This window comes from Anabrus simplex, chromosome 2 (assembly GCF_040414725.1).
Source record: "Anabrus simplex isolate iqAnaSimp1 chromosome 2, ASM4041472v1, whole genome shotgun sequence".
NCBI lineage: Eukaryota > Metazoa > Arthropoda > Insecta > Orthoptera > Tettigoniidae > Anabrus > Anabrus simplex.
Window position 1 is genome coordinate 164,627,701 of NC_090266.1, and position 24,143 is coordinate 164,651,843.

The 24,143-nt window shown below is 43.1% G+C and overlaps 1 protein-coding gene across 1 annotated transcript in view; it reads right to left on the reverse strand.

Annotated features, from left to right (window-relative positions):
- Positions 1 to 24,143, reverse strand: part of LOC136862721 (cadherin-like and PC-esterase domain-containing protein 1) — a 1,291,344-nt gene that overhangs the window by 113,915 nt on the left and 1,153,286 nt on the right. Inside the window, exons 16-17 of the mRNA XM_067138943.2 lie at positions 18,282 to 18,383; positions 15,071 to 15,158 (exon numbers count right to left, since the gene is read on the reverse strand). Coding sequence (XP_066995044.2) covers positions 15,071 to 15,158; positions 18,282 to 18,383 — 190 coding nt within the window. The remainder of the gene's footprint in view (positions 1 to 15,070; positions 15,159 to 18,281; positions 18,384 to 24,143) is intronic.

Consider the following 24,143-nt stretch of genomic DNA (forward strand, 5'->3'; position numbering starts at 1 on the left):
CCTACCTCCGCTGTGCCCAACACAAATCTCACATGGAGTAACTGTGATTTGAACCACGGAACCCAGCGATGAGCAGCCGGCTCGCTGCCGCCTGAGGATCACAGACTTGTTAGAATTACTCGTAACTTGGTAAGTAGTAATTTCTTAGAATATACCTTTCAAATGTTCCATAGAAAATAACGACACATTAAAGAGAACGTCCTACTCGGTGGTGTAGTGGTTAGTGTAATTAGCTGCCAAATCCGGAGGCCCGGGTTCGATTTCCGGCTGTGCCACGAAATTTGAAAAGTGGTACGAGGGCTAGAACGGGGTCCACTCTGCCTCGGGAGATCAACAGAATAGAGGTGGGCTCGATTCCCACCTCAGCGATCCTCGAAGTGGTTTTCCGTGGTTTTCCACTTCTCCTCCAGGCAAATGCCGGGATGGTGCCTAACTTAAGCTCATGATGATGCTTGTTGTTTTAAGGGGCCTAACATCGAAGGTCATCGGCCCCACCTAACTTAAGGCCACAGACGCTTCATTCCCTCTTCCTTGCCCGTCCCTTGCAATCTTCCCATCCTCCACCAAGGCCCCCGTTCAGCATAGCAGGTGAGGCCACCTGGACGAGGTATTGGTCATCCTCCCCAGTTGTAACACCCGAACCAATGTCTCACATGACACAGAACACAGCCCTTGAGGCGGTAGAGATGGGATTCCTCGCTGAGTCCGAGGGAAAAACCAACCCTGGAAGGTACGCAGTTTAAGAAAGAAAGAAAAAAAAGAAAGAAATAAAAAGAAATAAAGCGAACACATGTCACTAACGATGGTAATAATAATTGCAACATGAATGCCGATTGAACGTCTCATTAATTGCTCATGATCTAAGGAGAATATCATTTTGAGAGAGATTCACTAACGTACCTGAAAATCTACTGAAACGAGCCATTTCTTCTATGGACTTTTAAATGCCGACCACTATGAAGGAATTCAACTCCAGTCATCTGCTCCACATTCGGGGGGTGTCATTCATGAATCACTCAATGATATACCAGCAGAATTCTTGAATTGTAACTCATTTCTATTTGCTAATGGTTTTACGCCGCACCGACTAAACCATGTCTTATGGAGACGATGGGAGAGGACAGGGGTAGGACTGCGACAGGAGCGACCGTGGTCTTAACCACGGTACCCCGTACCCTCCCCCACGGCGGAACAGCTCTGACGGGTCTTGGCCCACCAAGCGATCGCTGCTCAGCCCGAAGGCCTGCAGGTTATGAGGTGTCATGTGGTCAGCACAAGGAATCCTCTCGGCCGTTATTCTGCTTTCAATACCGGGACCGCTACCTCCTCAATTGTAATCACGTAGGCTGAGTGGACCTCGAACCAGCCCTCAGACCCAGGTGAACCTGGCCGGAAATTGAACCCGGGCCTCCGGATGACAGACGGGTACGCTACCCGTACACCGCGGGGCCGGCTTTAAATACGGTACAGACCCAGAATTTTCATGGTATGAAAATGCCAAATGGCGGAAAATCATCTTCAGGGCTGTCAACAGTGGGGTTTGAATCCACTGCCTCATGAATGTGTCGCGCAAGTAACCCATAAGTAGTCTTTCACGAACCTGCTACGCAGGCGTAGCAGGGGGAGTGGTGATACTCCCACGTGGCGCGTCCCAGGTGGCGGATAGGCGGGTCCTAACCGGCTTGCCGGCGGACTTGAGGGAAATAAAATACCTCTCGCGGACCAAACACACTACCCCCTGCGGGTGGGGGACGCACATGTAGAATACACCCGCGGTATCCCCTGCCTGTCGTAAGAGGCGACTAAAAGGGGCGACCAAGGGCTGACTGAATTAGAACCATGAAACTAATTTTGAATCGTACCATCACGCGGGGAACACCATAGGTTGCCTGTACTTGCGAGTTGTACCACTAAATTCGGTACGAAATAGGTTTGTGATTAGTAGCAGTAAAAGCCTGGCCTGGTGGATTCCAGTACCCGTGCGTCGTACCCATGTGTGCAACACCGCGGGTCTGGGCGTAGCCTGTGAGTTGTACCACTATATGAGCAGCACCGTGGGTCTGCGTTGCCTGTGATTAGTACCCACTATGTGAGGAACACCACGGGAATACCGGCGCCCGTAGTTAGTACACCTAGGTGGGGAACCTTCTCGGTTTGCGTTGACTCTGAGTTGGGCCATTGTGTGAGACACACCAAAGGTCAGCGTTACTTGTACGTATTGCAATACTTGTGAGTAGTACCATCTTTTGTGGAACACCGTGAGTCTTCGCTACTTCTGATTAATACCCCAACATGACACATACCATGGTTCTATTTTACTCGCGACATGTACCATTCTGTGGGGCCTTAGACGTGGATTTTGCACCCCCTTTAGACACCAAGCATCATTGTGCTTTATAAGTGGTTCCTTGGTCGGTAATAATGTTATTTTCGATCTGTATTGAGTCCGATCCACTGGTTTTTGTTTGTTTGTTTTGTGTTTTGTTGAGTTCCTGTCCATCCATTCATTCTTCCTGCCATATTTTAGTTTTATTTTGGTCAGTGGATGCCTTTGCAATTTTTGTTCTTTCATTTCGTACCATTAGGGGCCGATGAACTTTGATGTTAGGCCCCTTAAAACAACAAGCATCATCATAAGTAGTCTTGTACCATCTAAAACTGAATTGAATAATGGGGCTATTGATAGAGTCTTTCAAAATATGTTCATACTTGACGATTTCGATCGTTGAATTATTGAATGTTAACATGAAAATTACTTAAAATCTATTTGTATCTGTACCCCTTAGTCCCGCTTCTTGATATAGGATCGGAGATGAGATTAGATGAATTTATAAGGCATGTTTTACGGTTAGATATACTTCCTGACGTCATCTTCAGTTGAAGAGCTAATGAAGAAGAAATGAACGATGGTAAATGAAATTGGGTAAGGAGATGGAAATAATCGGCTGTGGCCTATGAAGAGGAACTATCTCGGCATTTGCCTGGAAGTGAAAATTGGAAACCATAGAAAGCGTTTCTCAGGAAGCCGACGGTGGGTTTCGAACCCACGTGCATAACAGAAACTATATTGCGTGCAGTAGTATTCCTGATGAACAGTCCTACCACACACACTCTGCTGCACTTCCCTTTATAATACCTAGTATAAATACATGATAGTATTTTATCTCTTCCTCGTTATTTCCCCTTAGCCGAATATCAACTCGTAACACATCCAGATGCATCGTCTTTGCTGAATCAGCCAGTTTTCCTCTCTTCCTTCCATAGCTCCCCATCGAATTCCATTTCATTCGCCAATTTGTTTCCAAGGAGTCCCTCGCCTTTCAAATGGAAGTGGACTCCGTTACTCCCATTGGTCCAGAGAATGGCTTAAAATGTTCTGAACTTGTTAAATTCTGTGAAGCTATATGATACCCTCCTTACACATAGTCCCATTGAGGAACTATCCTCTAACGAGCTAGGGACCTCCAGTGGATTGTATAATCCTAGCCACCTGAAAACAAAGCGGGCCATGACTCAGAATATGTCCGAGATGCCCACTCCCATTTCATAGCAACTGGTATCCCGAATCTCAAGACCACTTACTACGAGACTTTTCCTTTTCCCATGGTTCACGTACTAGGACGTGGTTACAGTAACCCACACCACGAACCATTAAAATTGTTAAAGAAAGAGCATGTAAGAAAGAAAAATAGAATTCCGTAATAATTTTATACAAATCCAAGTCCTAAGAAAGGTGCATGCCATCTGCTTAACTGATGACTTCTTGCGTATCAATGCAATTCAAATATTTAAAAAAATTCTCGCAATGCAAGGAACTGTACCAAAACTGTTCTGGTTTATTTTTCACGGCTCAGATGAATAAGGCATTATACCTCTTGGGTTTTTGCCATGTGAAAATGGTAAACTGCCGCGAATCTTTGCGTTCCATGAATGTTCCGAAACCTTTAAAAACGGATACGGCTGCAACACTTGTAGAAATACGAAAAAAGAGAATGATAATTTAAATATTTAGCAAATGGAGGATTGAAAAGGTATGGGTAAATCGAGCGTGTAGTAATTTGTATAACCTTAAATTTAACATTTGTAACATGGGTCAACTATTAATGTGAAGGATGGGTTGTAATGCTCTCGCGCATATTTCCAGTACTTTATACGAAGTCGCAGAAAAGATGAACATGCTAATTGTACCATGAGAAGTTTGACGTCGGGGCGATGCTGACAAGCGCTTCGTGCGAGCAATGAGCAGCGGATAGCGATAATCTGAAGTGTACATTGGCTTGAGCAAGAGAAAGTCACGTAACGCGTTCATTAAAGAGCAGTAGACGGTAAAGCTCAAAAGTAGGACGAAGGGCTATGCCACGTACTTCAGTGACCCAGAAACAGTGAATGATTACATTTTCGCTGAAATTCATTTGCTTCAAGTGTACAGGCGTTTACAAGCCCAAACTGTTATCAGAGAGAGAAGGGACAGAAAAAATACACTTGTTCATAACTAAACAACCATTAAATTGTATCTTTTGTTTAAAAGTTACAGCACATTAAACTGTGTGGAGATTAGACTAATGTCGATCTGCAGTCAGGTGTCCTACTATGCTTACCTTACCACGATGTCACCACTGTTGGATTCTGTAAGTACAACATATGATATCTATTTGACACTACAAAGCAGGACACAAGTCCAAAATTTCAGACTTACATCTGCTAAGTAAGAGACTAACATCTTCCAATAAACCAGCATCATTGGCATCAGATTTCTCGTCACCCTTTTTTCGAGAATTTAAACATACAAGAATAAATGAATACTATTATTACAAACGAGCCGAAACCCGTCAGAGCATGACAGTCAATGGGGTTAATATTCAGTGAAGGATTTCCATATATAAGGCATTCTTAGCACAATTATTTTTTGGCAGCATTGCAACTACACGGACGTCAAAATTTCACACTCTGAAAATCGGCTGATATAAATTGAAACCTGCACGTTCCAGTGTTTGCCCTTGAGCTTTATTAATCGTGATAGAAAATACCAAGCGAGTTGGAAATTGGTGACACTTAAAAGAAGGTAGGTAAGGGTTGTTCTGCCCGAAGGCAGGTCCGAACCTCCGCAGAGGTGTTCCTGAGCCGGAGTTTACGTGCGGTAGGGTGGCCAGTTCCTTTCCGCTCCTCCTTTCCCTCACCCCCCACCAACAGCGCGTGGCAACCCATCCAACTCCTGACCACGCTCAATGTTGCTTAACTTCGGAGATCTCACGGGATCCGGTGTTTCAACACGGCTACGGCCGTTGGCATTTAAAAGAAAGTGGAAGTGTTTTATCTGATTGAGTTAAATCATCTCGAGTGATTATAGCTCCCTGCCTATTTTGTATGTACAGTGCATTGGGCTCCTGGTTTACTATGAGCACAATGCCGGCGAAATCAGAATTGAACATTGGCAGATTAGCAGTTTGCTCATAGTAAAGGTACAATCCTTCGAGTTTCCATGACAGTAAATTATGATTGTGAGGATCAACTCACTTTCCTAACTATCGGAGTACAACGAATTCACAGCTTTAGTGTTAAAATTACGACATGGAGGAAAGAACGTTTGCATTTCTGCGGCATCACTTTCAGCCAGCAAATATAGGGAGAGCTATAAAGAGACAGTAACATTGCGCTGAATAACTTCTTCTCGGCTAAGCGACTCTCTGAAACACAATACAGACTATCACAGGAAGACGTCGGACTGTGCATGCGTGCTTGCCCCTTTCAACCTCGCCTCTCGCATGGCATAGCGCTTCCACGGTGCAGGTGACCTTGAAGTACTGGAGAGCGCTTTAGTCAATTAGAACGCTGCATTTTTTAATAATTTAAAAATATATGGAACTATTTTGATGCTTTTTAAAGACACTCTGCAAATGTGCAGGCCAAGAGATTTCGTCAGAATGCATTACGATGCCAATCGGTTCAGCCATTTTCACAAACTCTCTATCACAAAAATCAGCCTTGTGTTTTAAATATATGGATATATGAATGTATAAAAGCGTTACTTATCCTTTCGGTGCGTGGGTTACTTTAAGTATCCCAATTCTTGAACCACGGACAACGGCTGGATGGCCATATGAGTGGATCTGAGAGTCGAAATACTAGTTGCTATGTGAGTGGAGTGGGTAATAAAGGGAAGGGAAGAATGAGGCGAAGGGCTATTCATCAGGAAAATCATAGCACCAACTCAGTGTCTGTTTGGCACGTAAATGAATGAATTACTTGATAGAAGTGGCGGCTGCAAGGTTTAGAACGAGAGTCGTCCCAGTATATTCAACATGACGGAGTGTATATGAGGACGAAGTTGATACGTTGTAGAGAGCGCTGAGTGATGTAGTCAGGTTCATGTCAAGGATAGGATAGATTTAATCAGCAATTTCAGTATGAGCATTTAAAAGAGAACTGGACGACAAGAGAAGGTAAGGTGATGGGTAAATATGGGGGAAGTTGCGGAAGCCAATAGGAATACGAAGTGTTTACTGGACTTCATTGCTAGTATGGGATTTCCAGCTGCGAATTCGTTTTTCAAGCATAATGTTTTTCCCCGTGACACACGAGTGGGTGGGACACCAGACCCATATTAGACTATATCATAAGACCCTTTGAATCCAAGATATTTGTTAGGAATATACAGGTATTTCCGGGATTTTTCGTTGATACAGACCACTATCCGTTCTAGTACCAGGATATGGAAAGTGAAGTCTGTCCGCAGATGGAACAGGGGAGACAATTTCCAGGACAAGGATATTACGGAGAAGTACAGTGAACAGTTCGAAATTTGGACAATCAGTAGGTTAGGATATAGAAAGAGAATCAGTGGCATGCAGGGATGCTGCATTAGAAACGGCAAGGGGAACGGAACATCTTGGTGGAATGATGAAGTGAGGGCAACTTGTGAACTTGAAAAGAAAGCATATGAAAATTGGCTCCACCCAAAAACTGATGTTGATAGGAAATTTTAAGTAAATGAATGAAATGGAGCGAAAACTGTTATTGGAAGTTCAAGAAGAAATCATGTGAAGATTTAGGTAAAAACCTCTAAAATTTTGGTCAAGTGGCAGGGAAAACAGTTTTGGACTGTAATAAAGACTCCTAGAAAGGGAGGGGAAACGGGGAATGTTTTCGGTAAATCAAGTGAACTCATCGCAGAGCCAAGGGAGTCGGTGGACCGATGGAAGATTTTTTTAATGCTTTGCTTTACGTCGCACCGACACAGACAGGTATTATGGCGACGATGGTATAAGAAACGACTAGGCGTGGGAAGGAAGCGGACGTGGCCTTAATTGGGGTACAGCCCAAGCATTTGCCTGGTGTGAAAACGGGAAACCACGGAAAACCATCTTCAAGGCTGCCGACATTGGGGTTCGCACCCACTCTCTCCCGGATGCAAGCTCACAGCTACGCGCCCCTAACCGCATGGCTAATTCGCCCGGTAAGAAATATTTTGGAAACCTTCTTAGCATAAAAGGAAGTCTATGTGAAGTCCCGAATGGACTTCATGGGGAGAAGAACAACGATAGAAGTGAAATTACGCTCGATGAACCGGAAAATACGGTAGATAAACTGCATAGTCTTAAAACAGAAGGGTACATAAATTTAAACCTAAAATGTTGAAATATAGTGGAAAGTCAGGGATGAAATGGCTTCATAAATTCCCTAAGGGATTATCAAGGATTATGAGTAAGGTACCTTGTCATCGGAAAAAAGCAGAAATTGCACCATCTGTAAGCAAGGGAATAGAAAGGATTGCAACACCTATCGAGGTATTTATTTGATCAACATACAAGCCAAGATGTTCACTGGCTTTTGAGAAAAGAGGATTCAATCAATAGATGGGAGTTTATATGAAAACTAGCGTGGCTTCAGACCACTGAGGGGTTGTCAGGACAAGATTAGAAGTATCGGTCGAGTATTATAAACATTTTACGATATGAATGGACAGTTATGCGCATGCTTCGTAGATCTATCGAAGGTAAAAGGAAAATATATTCGCTTTAATGGGAAGTTATGGGATTCGGAGTTCATTATTACAGACAACCGAAAGCATTTATGTTGACAAACGGGCCCCACGTGAGAACTGATGATAGAATGAGCTCTTGGCTGAAAGAATTTACAGGGTTTACACAAGGCTTTGATCTTTTACCTTTGTTGTTCATAGTATACTTTCAATGAAACCTATAAAAATAGCGGAGGAAATTAATTTGGGTCAAAATTGCACTCGGTGCAGCGAAAATGTGTTTATATGACTGAAAATATAATAACATCACTAACCTAACCTATCCTCATGGCACTACAATCCTTGAAGGACCTTGGCCTACCGAGCGACCGCTGCTCAGCCCGAAGGCCTGCAGATTACGAGGTGTTGTGTGGTCAGCACGACGAATCCTCTCGGCCGTTATTCTCGGCTTTCTAGACCGGGGCCGCTATCTCACCGCCAGATAGCTCCTCAATTCCAATCACGTAGGCTGAGTGGACCTTGAACCAGTCCTCAAATCCAGGTAAAAATCGCTGACCTGGCCAGGAGTCGAATCCGGGGCCTCCGGGTAAGAGGCAGGCACGCTACCCCTACCCCACGGGAATAATAGTGTTGTGTGGGTCCTCCGCCGCCTGCAAGCTCCGCAAGCCGCCCAGCATCGACGCTTCAAGATACCACGGTGTGGACTGCTGCGCGCTGACGTAATCGTGTGTGACGTCAGTCAGCGAGTATAAATTGGGCGACGTCTTCTCCACTGCAGGCGTCGTAGTGAAAGGACGTACGTGCCTCTCGCTGCGCTTTCTCTCTCCTTGCTAAGCGCTCGGTACTTCTAAAGTGCTAACCAGGCTGCTGTACTTATTAGTACGACTTCGAAAGAGCTTTGTCTGAGCTGAGCACTTCTAAGTGCTCGCTTTTCTCTTTCAGGAGTTTAATTTCAGGAGGACCAGGATGGAGAAGCCAATCCTACCAGTGAGACTGGTCGACCACGACTAAGAGGAAGCCTTCGAGAGGCTACTAGACGCGATCGACACGATGGATCCACCCAGCTATGAACGCCCGGGACTGGTGGTGTTCAACCGGCTGGGGGAGGACGACAACCAGGGGACGCTCCACGTATTCGACAACCTCAATGCGACTGCGGAGTACATCGGAGAGCCACTCCTGCCGATTATCGGCATTATGGATGCTACCTCGGCGATCATCATTCGCCCTAACGACGCAGCCAGCTTCAAGGTCTACGAGGAGCGCGCGTCGCAGCAGTTTTAGGTTGCCCGGCTACCAGGACTCAGGGAGCAGCTGGACGTCTCGGGCTACCAGGAGGCAGCCGCGCATACGGAACCGGGGACCGAGGACGACGGGGTCGCTCCCGAGCGCCGCGACGGCGCGACCCCAGCTGGAAACCGGAACTTTACGAAGTACACGCAGACCAACAAGGCAGCCAACCAGGATCGTCGACCACCTACCAAGGCGAAGTGGTCGCAGACGCAGGCCTACCAGGAAGGGCCTATTACCCGGGCGCAAACCAGGAAAGCACCCGTGATGGTGGAGAGCAGCACAGCAGTGGAGAAGGACGCCCCCTGGCGTTCAGAGGCTGCTGCACAGGCCCAGCCTGCCTGCAAGTCCGTCGAGCTGCAGGCCTCGATGTGCGCCCAACAGGACCGGGAACGCAGTCGAGAGCTAGCACCGACCGACGCCGCCGCCTCCTGCCAGGAGAAGGAAGAAGAAGACGGCGACGCAGCGGATCCACCAGCTACACCGGGGTACCAGGCCGGGAGGAGGGCCATCAGGACGAGGCCTCTTCCCCTGCCGAGAAGAAACCCCCGGGAAGAAGAAAACGACGCCGGACCAGGAAGCAGAATGCGACGCCGGCCCCTCAAGAGAGGGCCGCCCAGCCGCAACCTAAGACTGCTCCCAGGACAGCAGTCAACAGAGGAGCCAATCAGGAGAGGACCTCAGCGGGTAGCGGCAGTCAGGTGAGAGTAAAACGTCCCCCTCAGCAGCTCTTGCAGTGTTTCCGCTGTCTGAGGTGGGGCCACCGTCAGGTCAGTTATGGGCTCGAGGTGAGGTGCAACCGCTGGGGTGGTGATCACCACTACACGGCCCGCACAGCACTTAGGGAGGCGCCGGTGTGCGCCAACTGCTCAGGGGGCCACCCGGCCTCCCATAGCAGTTGCCCTGTCTACCGGGCCATGGCGCGGGCAGAGAGGAAGGAGGCCCGGCGCCATGACTCACCCCCTTCCAGGAGGCCCCCACCTCGGCGAGCTTGGCCTCATTCTCCGGGATCGGAGACTGGGTACGAGGTACCCCAAGGAGATGGAGCCGTGCGGCAGGCCCTAGTGGCTCCGCAGCCGGCAAGGACCGCGCTAGTCACAGCAGTGCCCAGACGGACTGATCCCCAGGCGATGGAATGGCGAGGAATGGGTTTATGTTTTGTGCATGTTACCTGTTCCTAACTAACACAACCTCTGGTCTTTTTCCAGCCCACATCCTTGCATGTGCTATCCAAAAGATGTCAGGTTTTACATGTAGGCTCTTTCTTCTTTCTGTCTATGTGGTTTTTCCCTGACCCTTCAATACCATACTTCAACACCATGTACCTAACACAATCTCGCCTGGTAGGGTGTCCGACATGCAAACAGGCAGATACTCCTTGTATCACGCCCCACTCTACGCAGCTATCTCTTTTCTTCTTAGAAACTAATAGCATGTCGGAGGCCATGTAGATTGAGTCGATGGTCACGGCGGGGGAGCGGGCTATGGGGGACCCCCGTAAAAAAAAAACCACTGCAGGCACTCCCACAGTGTCCAGCGATCAGACTACACCGTATGTCAGACACGGAGGTACCCTCTTAAAAATGTGTTCTGAACAGGTGGACTAATTCTGGTCAGGAGGTCTCACCTCAGGACATCTCCGCCTCAAGTATCCTGCCTCCCGTATCACCGACATGCGTCCTGTCCTAGCATTCTGCTACTCATGAACTTTACCACAAGTTCCCTGCAAGTTATCCAACTTCGGCCTAGCATTCTGCTACCACGAACTTTTATCCAAGTTCCTAGTATAATTCTACAAACTACAGATAGTCATCAGCTATCACGGACATTCGTTACTTCAAGCGTCCTATCTTATCAAGATAGATAGCATTGTACATATGAATATTCATATATATGATTGTACATATGTTTCAGACCATCAGCCTACGTGTGCAGCGCTTCAAGCATCAAGTCGGTTTACGTTCCTTTTTTGTATATGTTGTGTAAAGATTTACAAATAATAAACTTTTATGTTGTGCTTTGTATATCGAGTTCCTTGTATACAACAAATAGCATCACTTCTGAATGTAAAATATGGTCTTCTCCCCTCCGATTTACAGAGTATCTCTTTCTCCCCAAAAATATTGGTCTTCAGCAGTGGTAAGATGAAGCCGTTCATTCATTCATCCATTCATTAATATGCTGAGACTTTCAAATCCCGAAACTTGCTGTTCGAGTAGCCCGATACTAGGTTTTTACAGAAAATGTTACGAACAAGGTAATTTGTTAAAATAAATGGGATCTGAATTTTTTTGTAAGTAAAGAACCCATTAATATCGCTACAGCAGTTTATGTATTTTCTGTACTATTTTTATTCACTAATGCAATAATTACTACTTGAGCATACAGAGAATCAATATTATATCTCCGTTCGAGATGAAATCAGCTACTTCCGAATTGCTGTTGGTTACAGTAGAGACCTCAGATGAATACTCATATCTGTACACATATCAGTATTTGAAACTAATAACGCACTAAATATCGTGGTAGCGAAACATTGTTATCTAGATATTTACTATTAGGCCAGTCAAAATCGACACAAAAAATCGCTAAATTCGCAAAACATGATGTATCTCTGACTTTTTATTATGTTGTTTGTACCCATTACGGCTATGCATACCCAAGTTTGCAACTGTAAAAACGTTGTGAAAAAGTTTTTAAACGCGAAAAACCGCGAAATTTTGGACTTGTTTCAGATTCTACTCTATATTTCATAATCCATGCATTTTTCGTCGAAAGCTGCTCTATACGTTTTCAAGAGCATTTTAATTTGTAACAAATTAAGCCCAACCTAAGCTCTGTATCTCAATTGGTTACCGAAGTACGCCACTTTGAAAATAGGTCAGTTTTCCAAAAATTGTAAATTTTAGTTTTAGACCTCTTTGGACCGAAACTGCAGCGAAACGACTGATCCTACGACTAGAACTTGAAGAATATAATATGTAGGCAATTTAATTAGCTTTAAATGCAGTGCAGAGTGGAGTCTGTAAGTCTCGTAGTTCTCTGAAAATCTCAAATAACACATATAAAGTAAAATCGCATTTTTCCAGAAATATACCTAACCAAATTTTTGTTGCATGAGGTGAGATTTGAACATGGAAAACGTGTTATGATCATATAGGAGGTGTGTAAGTTGAATAATTGTACATGAAAGAATGAGACATTATCCAAAACTGTCCCGGTGCAGAATTGACTGGTGTGGAAGTACGATTAGGCGGCTTCCACCTATTGATGCCATATACGGGAGCAATTGGCAATATCATGGCGGGGAGCGGCCTGAAACAGCTCCCTGCCACGATATATGCTCAAAACGGATGAATGGGCACTCTGCAAGACCGGATGGATCCAACAGAATATTAATTTCTCACGAAAGGACGCTTCACCATCCGCAGATCCGACAAATTTTGGTCAGGTCTGTTGACTGACTTGACAATTGAACAGGTATTGATGCGTTCAGTGTAGATCTAGGGTGGCCTAAGCCATATCAGAGGTATCTCTACAAGTGTGCTCTCTCGTTGGACGCGCGGGATGGTTAATATGCTGAATATATGTGAAGAGGTAGAAGGGTACGGGGATATTTCCTCCACAAGTGAACAGCGTGTCGATATGTGACCTACGCAAATTGCACGAGATACCTCTGACGTGAAAAAACTGAAAGCCAGGTTCAATAAGCATCCACCGTTCCCATCGATAGGTAAACTCGCATCCATTAGCAGTGGCACTGTCGGTGGCCCCCACATAAATTGCCACACTGCCCGAGAAGAAGGACTGAAAGGGGTGAACCGAATTATTGGAAAAACTTTTGGGAATGTTAGCGTCTCTAGGAAAGAAAAAGTCCTCTCCTTGGCAACGCCTACAACCTCTATCAAGATCCACAAGAGGATAGTCGATGTCGAGCCACTCACCATCTTCCAGCGCATGTGTATCATGAAACAGTCAGACCTACAGTTGAAGGCACACTTCACATACGAGCTCGCTCCATATCCAATGACCCTATTTTCCTACGAAGGGATGTGTAAAGGCACAGAAACAGCTTTTTACACTGCCTTCACTAAAGAAACATAGAACGTCAGTGTGCAGGCAAAAACATTTACTGTCGTCGATGGAGGATACCTCGCCCATAAAGTCGTGTGGCATCGGAATGACTCGGTACGGGCTATCACAGTAAGCTACATAAGCGACATATTTAACCACTTTGGGAGAAATGTATGTGTAGTCTTCGACGGGTATCCTGAGGATGGTGCCAAAAAGAGCGCCAAATTTGCAGAGCGATCACGAACGTATTCTGCAGCATCAGCGAAAACTGTGTTGGACACATCGACCATCATCACAGTCCCCAAAGAGAAAATGCTATCGAATGACAAAAACAAGGTTCGTCTCATTGAGCATCTCTGTTCTGCTTTTGATCTCGAGGGAATTGAGACAAAAATACCAAAAATACGCAAACCGCGCTATCGTCGTGACTGCTCTGCAAAAAAGTACCTCCAGTGACCATGTCATCATCTTTGGAGAGGATGTGGATTTGCTTGTGCTCCTCTACGGTCTAGGATGCACGAAAACAAACTTATACGACAGACACCTTCAACGATGTACGCTTCCGTACTTGTGTGAAGACAGCAGCCAACGCCAAAGCGAATCTGTCCCGTTTGCCCCAACCACAGAGGCTGCGTCGTATCACCACTACCGCACATACCACCAGGTGCAAAAATGGTTGGGTGTGGTGAAAGAGGCCACCGACTGGGGTTGGGAATTGATCTGGGCTGGATTCACCCCCATTACCAGTCGGCAAGCTCCTGCCCCCGCTGAGCTCCTGAAACTACTCTTTTGCAAATGCAAGAAGGGGTGCAGAGGTGGCTGTGGCTGCACTTGCCTGAAAGCAGGGCTCAGATGTTCTGTGATGTGTGCTACCTGCTCTGGGGAAACGTGCCAGAACGCTGCCCTTATCATCATTGAAGAGAACGACGATGACGGGCCTCAAGACAATCCTGACGATCCACCAATTCTGGAGTACCTGCTTATAGGAAACGAAGACGTACCTATTGAAGAGAGCAACGAAAGTAACGGCCCAAGGCCATCAAAGACAAGGCGACGAGTTTGACTATGTATCTAATTTGATTGATTTATTAAGTTACTATATTTTGATTACTTATGTTTGTATTAAAATATATTTCACCGTTTCTTTTTCTTTACCAAACCATAAAACAAAAGATAGGAAAGGTTATGGAACATTTCTGGAAAAATGCGATTTTACATTTTATGGTTTCGTTTGAGATTTTGAGTGAACTAGGAGGCTTACAGACCCCGCTCTGCGCTTAATTTAAAGCTAATTAAATTTCCTATAAATTATATTCTACACGTTCTACTCGTATGATCAACGGTTTCGACGCAATTTCGTTCCAAAGAAGTTCTAAAACTAAAATGTTTCACTTTTGGAAAACTGGCCTATTTTCAATTTGCCATAATTCGGTAACCAATTGACCTACAGAGCTCGGGTTGGGCTTAATTTGTCGTAAATGAAATGATTTTAAAAACTTGTAGAGTAGATTTCGACGAAAAATGCATGAGTTAGGAGATATAGTGCAGAATCTGAAACAAGAACAACAATTTCGCGGTTTTTCGTGTGTAAAAATTTTTCCACAACTTTTTGAGAGTTGCAAACTTGGGTATACATAGTCCTAATGGGTCCAAACAAAATACTACTAAATCAGAGATACATAATGTTTTGTTAATTTATTGTCGATTGCCTTTTTTTGATTGACTTACCTTGGTGAGGAAGTGGACGCCTTCTGCGGGGATGTGGAAGCCAGAGCCTAAAGTCTTCACCACAAGGTGTGCCCCCTGCAGTCCTTCCCTGGGGATGAAATTTCACGATACTCATTTTCAAAAATATGATAAAACACATTACTTGTAAATTAATTCTAACTAAACAACATTGCATTGGTAAAAGCCCCAATTAACCTTATAATAATAATAATAATAATAATAATAATAATAATAATAATAATAATAATAATAATAATAATAATAATAATAATAATAACAATTTCCTGTGGCTATTGCTTGCTTCGTGCAGCCCTAGTAAGGCAGACCCTCCGATAAGGGTGGGAGGCATCGGCCGTGTATAGGAAACTGCGTGTTATTGTAGTGGAGCATAGTGGAGTGTGAGTTGCAGAGACGTTGTGCACAGTACAAGCGCCCAGTCTACAAGCCAGGAGAGTTAAGCATTTAAGGTTAAAGTCCATGACCCCGCCGGGAAACGAACTCGGGGCCCTCCGAGCCAAAGGCAATTACGCTGACGTTTCCACCAGGGAGCCGAACATTTACCAATGTTCACGATGAGGTAAATACCACTCCACAAAATAAGGAAGAAATATGATATTATTCGACCTTACAAAATTACACTGCATTTCCTCCCATAATGCTGCTTTGTTTCTAGGCAGGAAACTGAACATTTCAGTTCATGAAATATTCATGTATGTTGGGTAGTCAGCCCAAAGGCTGATTTGATCCTCTGCAGCTCCCCAACAGCTGTCATATATAGCCTAGGCGTCACTGAAGAGGCGTACTAGGGAAATGAGGAGTGAGGTAGTTCCCCGTTGCTTCCTCACCGAGCCAGCTGTTGCTATTACATATCAGTCTGCCAAACCAACCGACCCTATTAGCGATATTTACACACCATTCATAACAGGGACTGGCTGCATAAGGAATAGTATTACTAGCATCACTCATACCTCAGTCACTTTCATATTGTCAAAGCCAAGGATGAGACTGAGACAGGTCAATGAAAGTAACAAATTTGATATAGCCCATACCAGAAGACATAGTGCACTATAAACACTACATCTCGCCAGCAAAGGCATGAAATATTCATTACGGAAAAAAGAGAGAAATGTTATGAAATTTTCTGACCACCATTATTTTGGATCCTAGTAATGTGGACATATTTCTTGGTGCAGGATAATTAACTTACAGTGACGGGTACAAGCGTTATGCGTATTTACAACGAAAACACACCAGTGTGACTCGACTTTAATAATAATAATAATAATAATAATAATAATAATAATAATAATAAATGCTATAAATAGGAGGTTTCATTAATGCGAGGAATAATTTCCCAGTTACTCGAACTCATTCAGACCGTATGTCCATTATAATGTTCACCACTTGGTGTATTTCCTTCTAATGTTCAGGCGGAGGTTAAAATCTTCGAAATTTCTTCATAGACTTTTTGGCTCTGCTTTTGGTAATATAGTGCCTTCTATTTGGACTTATCGAATTTTAGAATAAAATATTAACAACAACATACGGACATGGCTGAGCACATATCGGGTGCGTAAATGAATCGCTATCTTCAATATATTATAAGAAATGTCAGTTAATATTATAGATCATATGTTCATTTTGGATCTATAAAAACACCTTCTGAACAATGTATCGTCAGTGGAGGAACAATGCCTTGTATGTCACAATGTTCTTCCTATCCATTATTTTCCTTAAGACTGGTCACGCCTCCCAAGCCATATATGGATATGCAGTCCATCAGAACAATGTTTGTTGAGTTAATTTTCCTACGCGAACGTGTAAATCAAAATGAACGTTAAATACAGTATACTGTAGGAGTGCATAAGTACACACGCAAACATACATTCCTACAGTATGGCACAAAAAAGCAAAGCAAAGTACAGGCCATGAAGGCCCTTGGAGGGGTGGAAGGTAAAGGCGTCCATCATCCGTGACCTCGGCACTTGTTGGGGAAGAGTGGTTAGCTCTATTCCTGCCGCCTTTGCCCCCAGGAATTAACCTGGTACTCATTTTTGCTGTAGGCTGAGTGAACCTCAGGGCCATATGCACCTCCGGAAGTAGAAATCTCGTTTCTTAAATTTTACGACTTCCTGACGGGGATTCGAATCCACGTCCTTCCGGGCGAACAGAGCACGCCTTTGCCGCCACGGCCAGGCAGCCCCTACAGTATGATACAGTACACTCCCGCAAAGGAAAATGAACACAACGAAAATTGTTCTGATGGACTGCATGTGCGTACGTGGCTGGGAGGCGTGACCAGTCTTAAGGGAAATAATGGATAGGAAGAGCATCCTAAGATACGGGTTTTTTTTCTTCAACGACTATATATCCATAATGTTAGAAGATGGGCAAAGGTATCATTCAGTGAAACTTGTATATGCAAATTGTTATGCCAAAATTAAATACATATTTTTAAGATTAGTTCAGTATATTGCGCTCATTTGGAGCCAATTCAAGAGACCATGTTTCAAAATACATATATTTTTTTCTACATACATACATCATCATTATAGACCGTTATGCCTTTCAGCGTTCAGTCTGCAACTTTCTGTGAATGTACTGAATGTCACCACAATCCTCTCTTTGCAACTAGTGCTGTGGCCTTAGTTAGTTCTATACCTCTTATCTTTAAATCGTTAGGAACTGAGTCTAACCATTGTCGTCTTGGTCTCCCTCTACTTCTTTTTCCCTCCATAACACAGTTCATTATTGTCCTAAGTAATCTATCCTCCTCCATTCGCCTCACATGACCCCATCACCGAAGCCGGTTTATGCGTACAGCTTCATCCATCGAGTTAATTCCTAACTTAGTCTTTATCTCCTCATTCCGAGCACCCTCATGCCATTGTTCCTACCTATTTTTACCAGCAATCATTCTCGCTACTTTCATGTCTGTTATTTATATTTTTTTCTAACATTGGGAAAATATCCAGGTCTGGAAGATTTAATAGTGGAGATGATGGCGACTCAGAAATATTTAGTAGTAAGTTGAGTAATCATGGCGATTCTATATAAAAATGTGTCCACTCTCGAATTTCAAACCCAGATTCACCTCCTTTAAAGTTTCCAACGGATAGAAGTGCATCATAACACTTACACTTCAGTTTAAGTTACAAATCTAGATTGTAAACCGAATGTGTTAGTTTTAGTTTAATAAACTCCGTCTTACCTTCTGAGAATCCTCAGGAGGGTGTGCAGATGTTGCGTAGCCAACCAGTGCACACCACCCACGATGAGCACGGTGTTGGAGGTGTTCTGGAGTGGCTGTGACCTAGAACAAAATAAGTCATAAAGTAAGTATATTCTTTGCTTCAATCCGATGTCGGAGGACATTGGTTCCGTACTAGATCACTAAAGGAATTTCCAGAAGACAATTGAAAGAAACAAACCATCGAAAGTTAGACCATTAAATATGACAGACCTATCTCGGTACATTTACTTACTCGTTGAATGCACCTTGCCCAGTCAAGGTTTCGATACTTGCCATCTCCTGAGACCCTAGTCAATTAAGAAATAATAAATGTGACTGTAGCAGTAGCAGGGTTGATTTAAGATTATCAAGAGAAATTCCCTGGAGCCTCCGTGGCTCAGGTGGCAGCTCACCGGCCTCTCACCGCTGGGTTCCGTGGTTAAAATCCCGGTCACTCCATGTGAGATTTGTGCTGGACAAAGCAGAGGCGAACAGGTTTTTCTCCGGGTACTCCGGTTTTTCCCTGTCATTTTTCATTTCAGCAACACTCTCCACTATCATTTCATTCCATCGGTCATCCATTAATCATTGCCCCAGAGGAGTGCGACAGGCTTTGGCAGCCGGCACAATTCCCATCCTCGCCGCTAGATGGGGCTTCATTCATTCCATTCCTGACCCGGTCGCATGACTGGAAACAGGCTGTGGATTTTCATTCATCAAGAGAATTTCCTACTCCTCTATATTTATGCCATTTTACACACCACTGAATCATGTTTCATGTGCCTTTACCTTCGTTTATTTCATTAGCAGGGTTTTATTGAAGGAGGCGGCTACAAAGTCATATATTGAAAATCCAGTCACTGTTGTTAGTGTATTGCAATGAGCATAGTTTCAAGAGGTTAAAACTCCAGTTAGTTCACTGTAGATTTTTAACGAGCATTCAGCTGGGATGTCTCATAATAGGCCTCTTACATATTTATATCAAACAAGAGATGTCGATTCATCTGGTTCTCTCCTCCATTTCATATAGTACCAGAGATGTATCGAAACACGCAGCAACAAATTCCCTTCCAACTGCTGCGTTGCAAGCATTGATTTCCCTGAAGGGGTGGCTGACAACATGACTCGCCCATATCCACCACTGAGGGTTGAAAAATTAAATTTTCTCCTTCAGTAAAGGCTACTGGATCAGGGATTTGACAGCGAAGGACAAGTGATACAATTAAGAGTTAAGTGATGCGATCTTCGTGGGAGAACCCGGAGGAGATTGTATGCTGTTTCCACTAAACAAAAAAGCCCATCTCAGTAAACATGAGCGAGGGTTGAATTACGATTTGCCAAGGCGCAGATATTGTTGTTTAAGTGTATGAAGGGTACAGCAAATACAGCTACATTATTACTTAACTAATGGGGCTGCTTGGGCGAGGCTGTAGGTGCACATGGCCCTGAGGTTCAATCATCGTACACCAAACATGAGCAGGATAATTCCTGGGAACAAAGGTGGTAGGACAGAGGACCAATTTAATAAATATTTGTGAAGAATGATAGTCCACTTTAATATACAGTAGCACTCAAAAGTATTTTGTAACTAGGTACACAAAAACCTCGTTTATCCGGATTAAGTAGGACCGGAACTGATCCGGATTATCAAAAATCTGGATAATCCGGAAAAGTAAAAAGAAAATACAGTACATGTTATATAATCTATTAGCATAAGTTGTACAGTAATACCTTTTTCAAATTGTACAAAAAAATTATAAGAACTCTTTTCTTACGTTTACAACACTTAAATAATGTATGAGTGTTTTCCTGCTGTATAGCGTTTGCACGCAGACGATCACGAAGACGTTTTACTAACATCAATTCTGCCGGTGTGGTTTCAGTCTGGGATTCTAAATAGGTCGTTAGTTTTTTCAGATGCATTGTTGCCTCTCCATGAGTCATTGTTTCTTCTGATGGAGCGCCGGTTTATTTTCAACCTCACCATCAGTAAATTAGTAGTGCCTTGCATTCAGAAGAGCATGGGTTGGAATCCCACCTCGGCCGTCCTGGGAATGGTTTTCTATGGTTTCCCATTCTCAATTCGAGGCGAATGCCGGGACGGTAGCTTTGATAGACCGTGGCCGAATTACTTTCAAACCCTGCCCTTAACTCTCCTTGGCGGAAAAGACAGTCAGAAAGAGTCGACCCCGTAAAATAAATACTGTACAAATAAAAATAAATTGTTATTATTCTGGATCCGGATAAACCGGAGATTCGGATTAATGAGGACCGGATAAACGAGGTTCTTGTGTACTGAGCAAGGCAGAGCTTTCAGCTGGTCATAGTAGTCGCTGGCCTAAGGTACAGGTACATTTATCTAGTATCAGTAGAAACACACTTTAAGTTTAAGATATTACCAAAAGTTATTAGGATCAACCTATTCAATACAATTGAATTTCCAAAGTTAGGACTTACATCCTATTAAACTAATATTTGAAGGGACATGTTTCGCCCTTTATAAAGGCATCATCAGCTTTTTTACACTCATACTTCAAAGATAAAAATCAGGATCCTGATTGTCATGGTAAAAAAATATAAAAATGAGAATATAAGATTGGAAATGAGTATTATACAAAGTGAGAAATTGTTATGAGTTCTTAAATAATAATTTGCAATTGAAACTTCATTTGAAATGTTTGCGAAGAAACGGTTGACGTTGGTATGATATTACACTAGTAATTTTAAAATATTTTATAAAATAGACAAACTAGGCCTTAACCACATAATAACAAGAAGGTCTATGGCTAAAGTTGCCGTATCAAAGTTCGAGTGAAATTCGGCTGGAAGCAACTTGATTTACATGTTGAAGAGAAAGTTAATGGACCTTAGTAGCCACTTAATATGACACTGAAACTTTCTTGTTGAAAACTTGTAATATTAAATTGTAGTATGGCGCTATGTAGATGATAAAGTTGTATCCATTAATCCATTAATCTCGTTAATCTCAAGTGGCTACTAAGGTCCATTAACCTTCTCTTCAACATGTAAATCAAGTTGCTTCCAGCCGAATTTCACTCGAACTTTGATACGGCAACTTTAGCCATAGACCTTCTTGTTATTATGTGGTTAAGGCCTAGTTTGTCTATTTTATAAAATATTTTAAAATTACTAGTGTAATATCATACCAACGTCAACCGTTTCTTCGCAAACATTTTAAATGAAGTTTCAATTGTAAGTTATTATTTAAGAACTCATAACAGTTTCTCACATTGTATAATACTCATTTCCAATCTTATATTCTCATTTTTATATTTTTTACAATGACAATCAGGATCCTGATTTTTATTTTTGAAGTATGAGTGTAAAAAGGCTAATGATGCCTTTATAAAGGGCGAAACATGTCCCTTCAAATTTTAGTTTAATAGGATGTAAGTCCTAACTTTGGAAATTCAATTGTATTGAATAGGTTGATCCTAATAAATTTTGGTAATATCTTAAACTGATGTACATTTCAATACGGACCAAACATGAAATTTGTAACATGTAATACTTTAAGTTAGCTTATAAGTATTTTGTTAAATATTTGGAATAGTACATTGTACTATTAAGTGGGAATTTATATGTTTTCTTTTTAAGGGTTCTTGTGAAGTGCCAAAACATAAGGAATATTCTGTTGTTCTAAGTCGGGCTTTCTTCAATGCCATGAAATAAGGGAAATCTCAATATAGCGTTGCTTACAGAACGGGCGGTAAAGGAAATCGAAGAAGAACTTGAAAATGGAATCACAGTCAAAAGAGGGGAAGTGAAAACTCTGATATATGCCGATGATATTGTTATTTAACCTTAGTTTGCAGAAGATATGAAGAAATTTATTATTGGTATTGTTACGGAGATATACGGGGAGCAGAAAGAGGTGAAAGAAGGTGCAGGTGTTGAATGGATCTAAGTACGATATCAGAAATTGAGATGACACTTTAAAATATTATATTTCCTTTCCAAAAACAAACTTAATCTTTTTCACTGAGTGAACATAACAACATGACAGGTACAAATAGCAATCTTGAAACAAGACTAGGAAAATCCAAGATAAGTGAATTTTACAGATTCTGGTTTTCAGGCCCCTAGTTTACAAATTTACAATTTCAAAGTGCTATAATTTAGGCAAGAGCAGAAATCCCCCAGTTCAAGAGCACTTTGCTCCAACAAATTTACAGCCTTCCAGAGGCACTCCTCAATATTACAGTAAACTTAGAAAAGAGCTTACAGGCTCTCCAACATTCATCCAATTTTAACCGCCCACTTAGGGCAACATTACACAAAACTCTTACACTCTCTGGCCTCTCTGGGCACAATTTACAATTGATATTACTTTTACAGGGGTATTTATTACCGAACGTACTGGGCCTTCCTGAAAAGGAACAGGTTAGATTACTGGCCCAGACACAAAATGAATGGAGGCGTACACTTGCACTCCTAGATAATGACGAATAAAATCCTAACGGGGCTCTTGGCCCAGAGATACAGGGGCTAATCCCAAGCTACTGAGGTGACACGAATAAAGGTTAATTTAATGCATACCGGGCGAGTTGGCCGTGCGCGCAGAGGCGCGCGGCTGTGAGCTTGCATCCGGGAGATAGTAGGTTCGAATCCCACTGTCGGCAGCCCTGAAAATGGTTTTCCGTGGTTTCCCATTTTCACACCAGGCAAATGCTGGGGCTGTACCTTAATTAAGGCCACGGCCGCTTCCTTCCAACTCCTAGGCCTTTCCTATCCCATCGTTGCCATAAGACCTATCTATGTCGGCGCGACGTAAAGCCCGTAGCAAAAAAAAATTAATGCATTACCGAAAGGAAGGAAAATAGTTACGAAGTCGTAGTCACCTCAAACCAAGTTGAAGGCGAACTCGAGAGGGTAACGCACACTCCATCCCCGATTTACAGTTTTAAGAACTTATGAAATTTTACATGAAAATGTAGAGGTTTACATCGAAGGGTTACATGGTTAGAAATTCGGACCTTCCCCTCGTGTAAGTCGGCGGAGGTGGCTACAGAGAGATAAATTTGATGGCCATTACCTGGGCTGATGAACTGCCTGGCGAAGAATGAGGCGCCCCGCTTCCTGTCTTAACACACATTCTTAGAAATTCGGCGATCAAATTACAAGGTAGCCAGAGCAGCCGCAGTTTATATACAAGAAGGGAAGGTTCGAGAAGGATTCTGGACTAATCCGGACATATCCTCTCAATTTTATTGGTTAATTCAAAAGTTACACCCAAAAAACCAAGAAGAAGCCTGTGATAGGCCTGAAAATTAAGTACAGAAATTTTTCATTGGCCAGATTCAAAACTGGCGGAAAGAAAAAGAAGTGTTGCCAACCCGAAAATAAATGAACATTAATTCAGTTATGGAAACCTAGAAACACAAAACTTCTTTACATTATAAGTTCTTCCACCCTGCACCAGAGTGCGTGACCTTAGTTTTTGTACTGCCATCTATGGAGAACAGTTCAAACTTCTTGAAGAAAACAAACACAAGGCGAGTCAATTCAGTCAGTTTAGGCAACTTCACAATAACACAATTACTTAATACTTCCGTAGTGACATCTTCTGATAGTTCCAACTTCATGTAGTAGCAGTTTCACATTTTGTTGGATAGATAGAGTTCATTAAGGCGCTTCTTTTGAATGTGCCGAGTTGAGGTATACCTCCCGGTACAGGTAGAGACACAATCTTGGAGATGGAGTACAAGATGAAAATAAATAAATCCAAAAGGAATGTAATGAAGTGCAACACAACGATGTCAGGTCACGCAGGAAATATTAGATTACAAATTGAAGTCTTAAAGGAGGTAGATGAATATC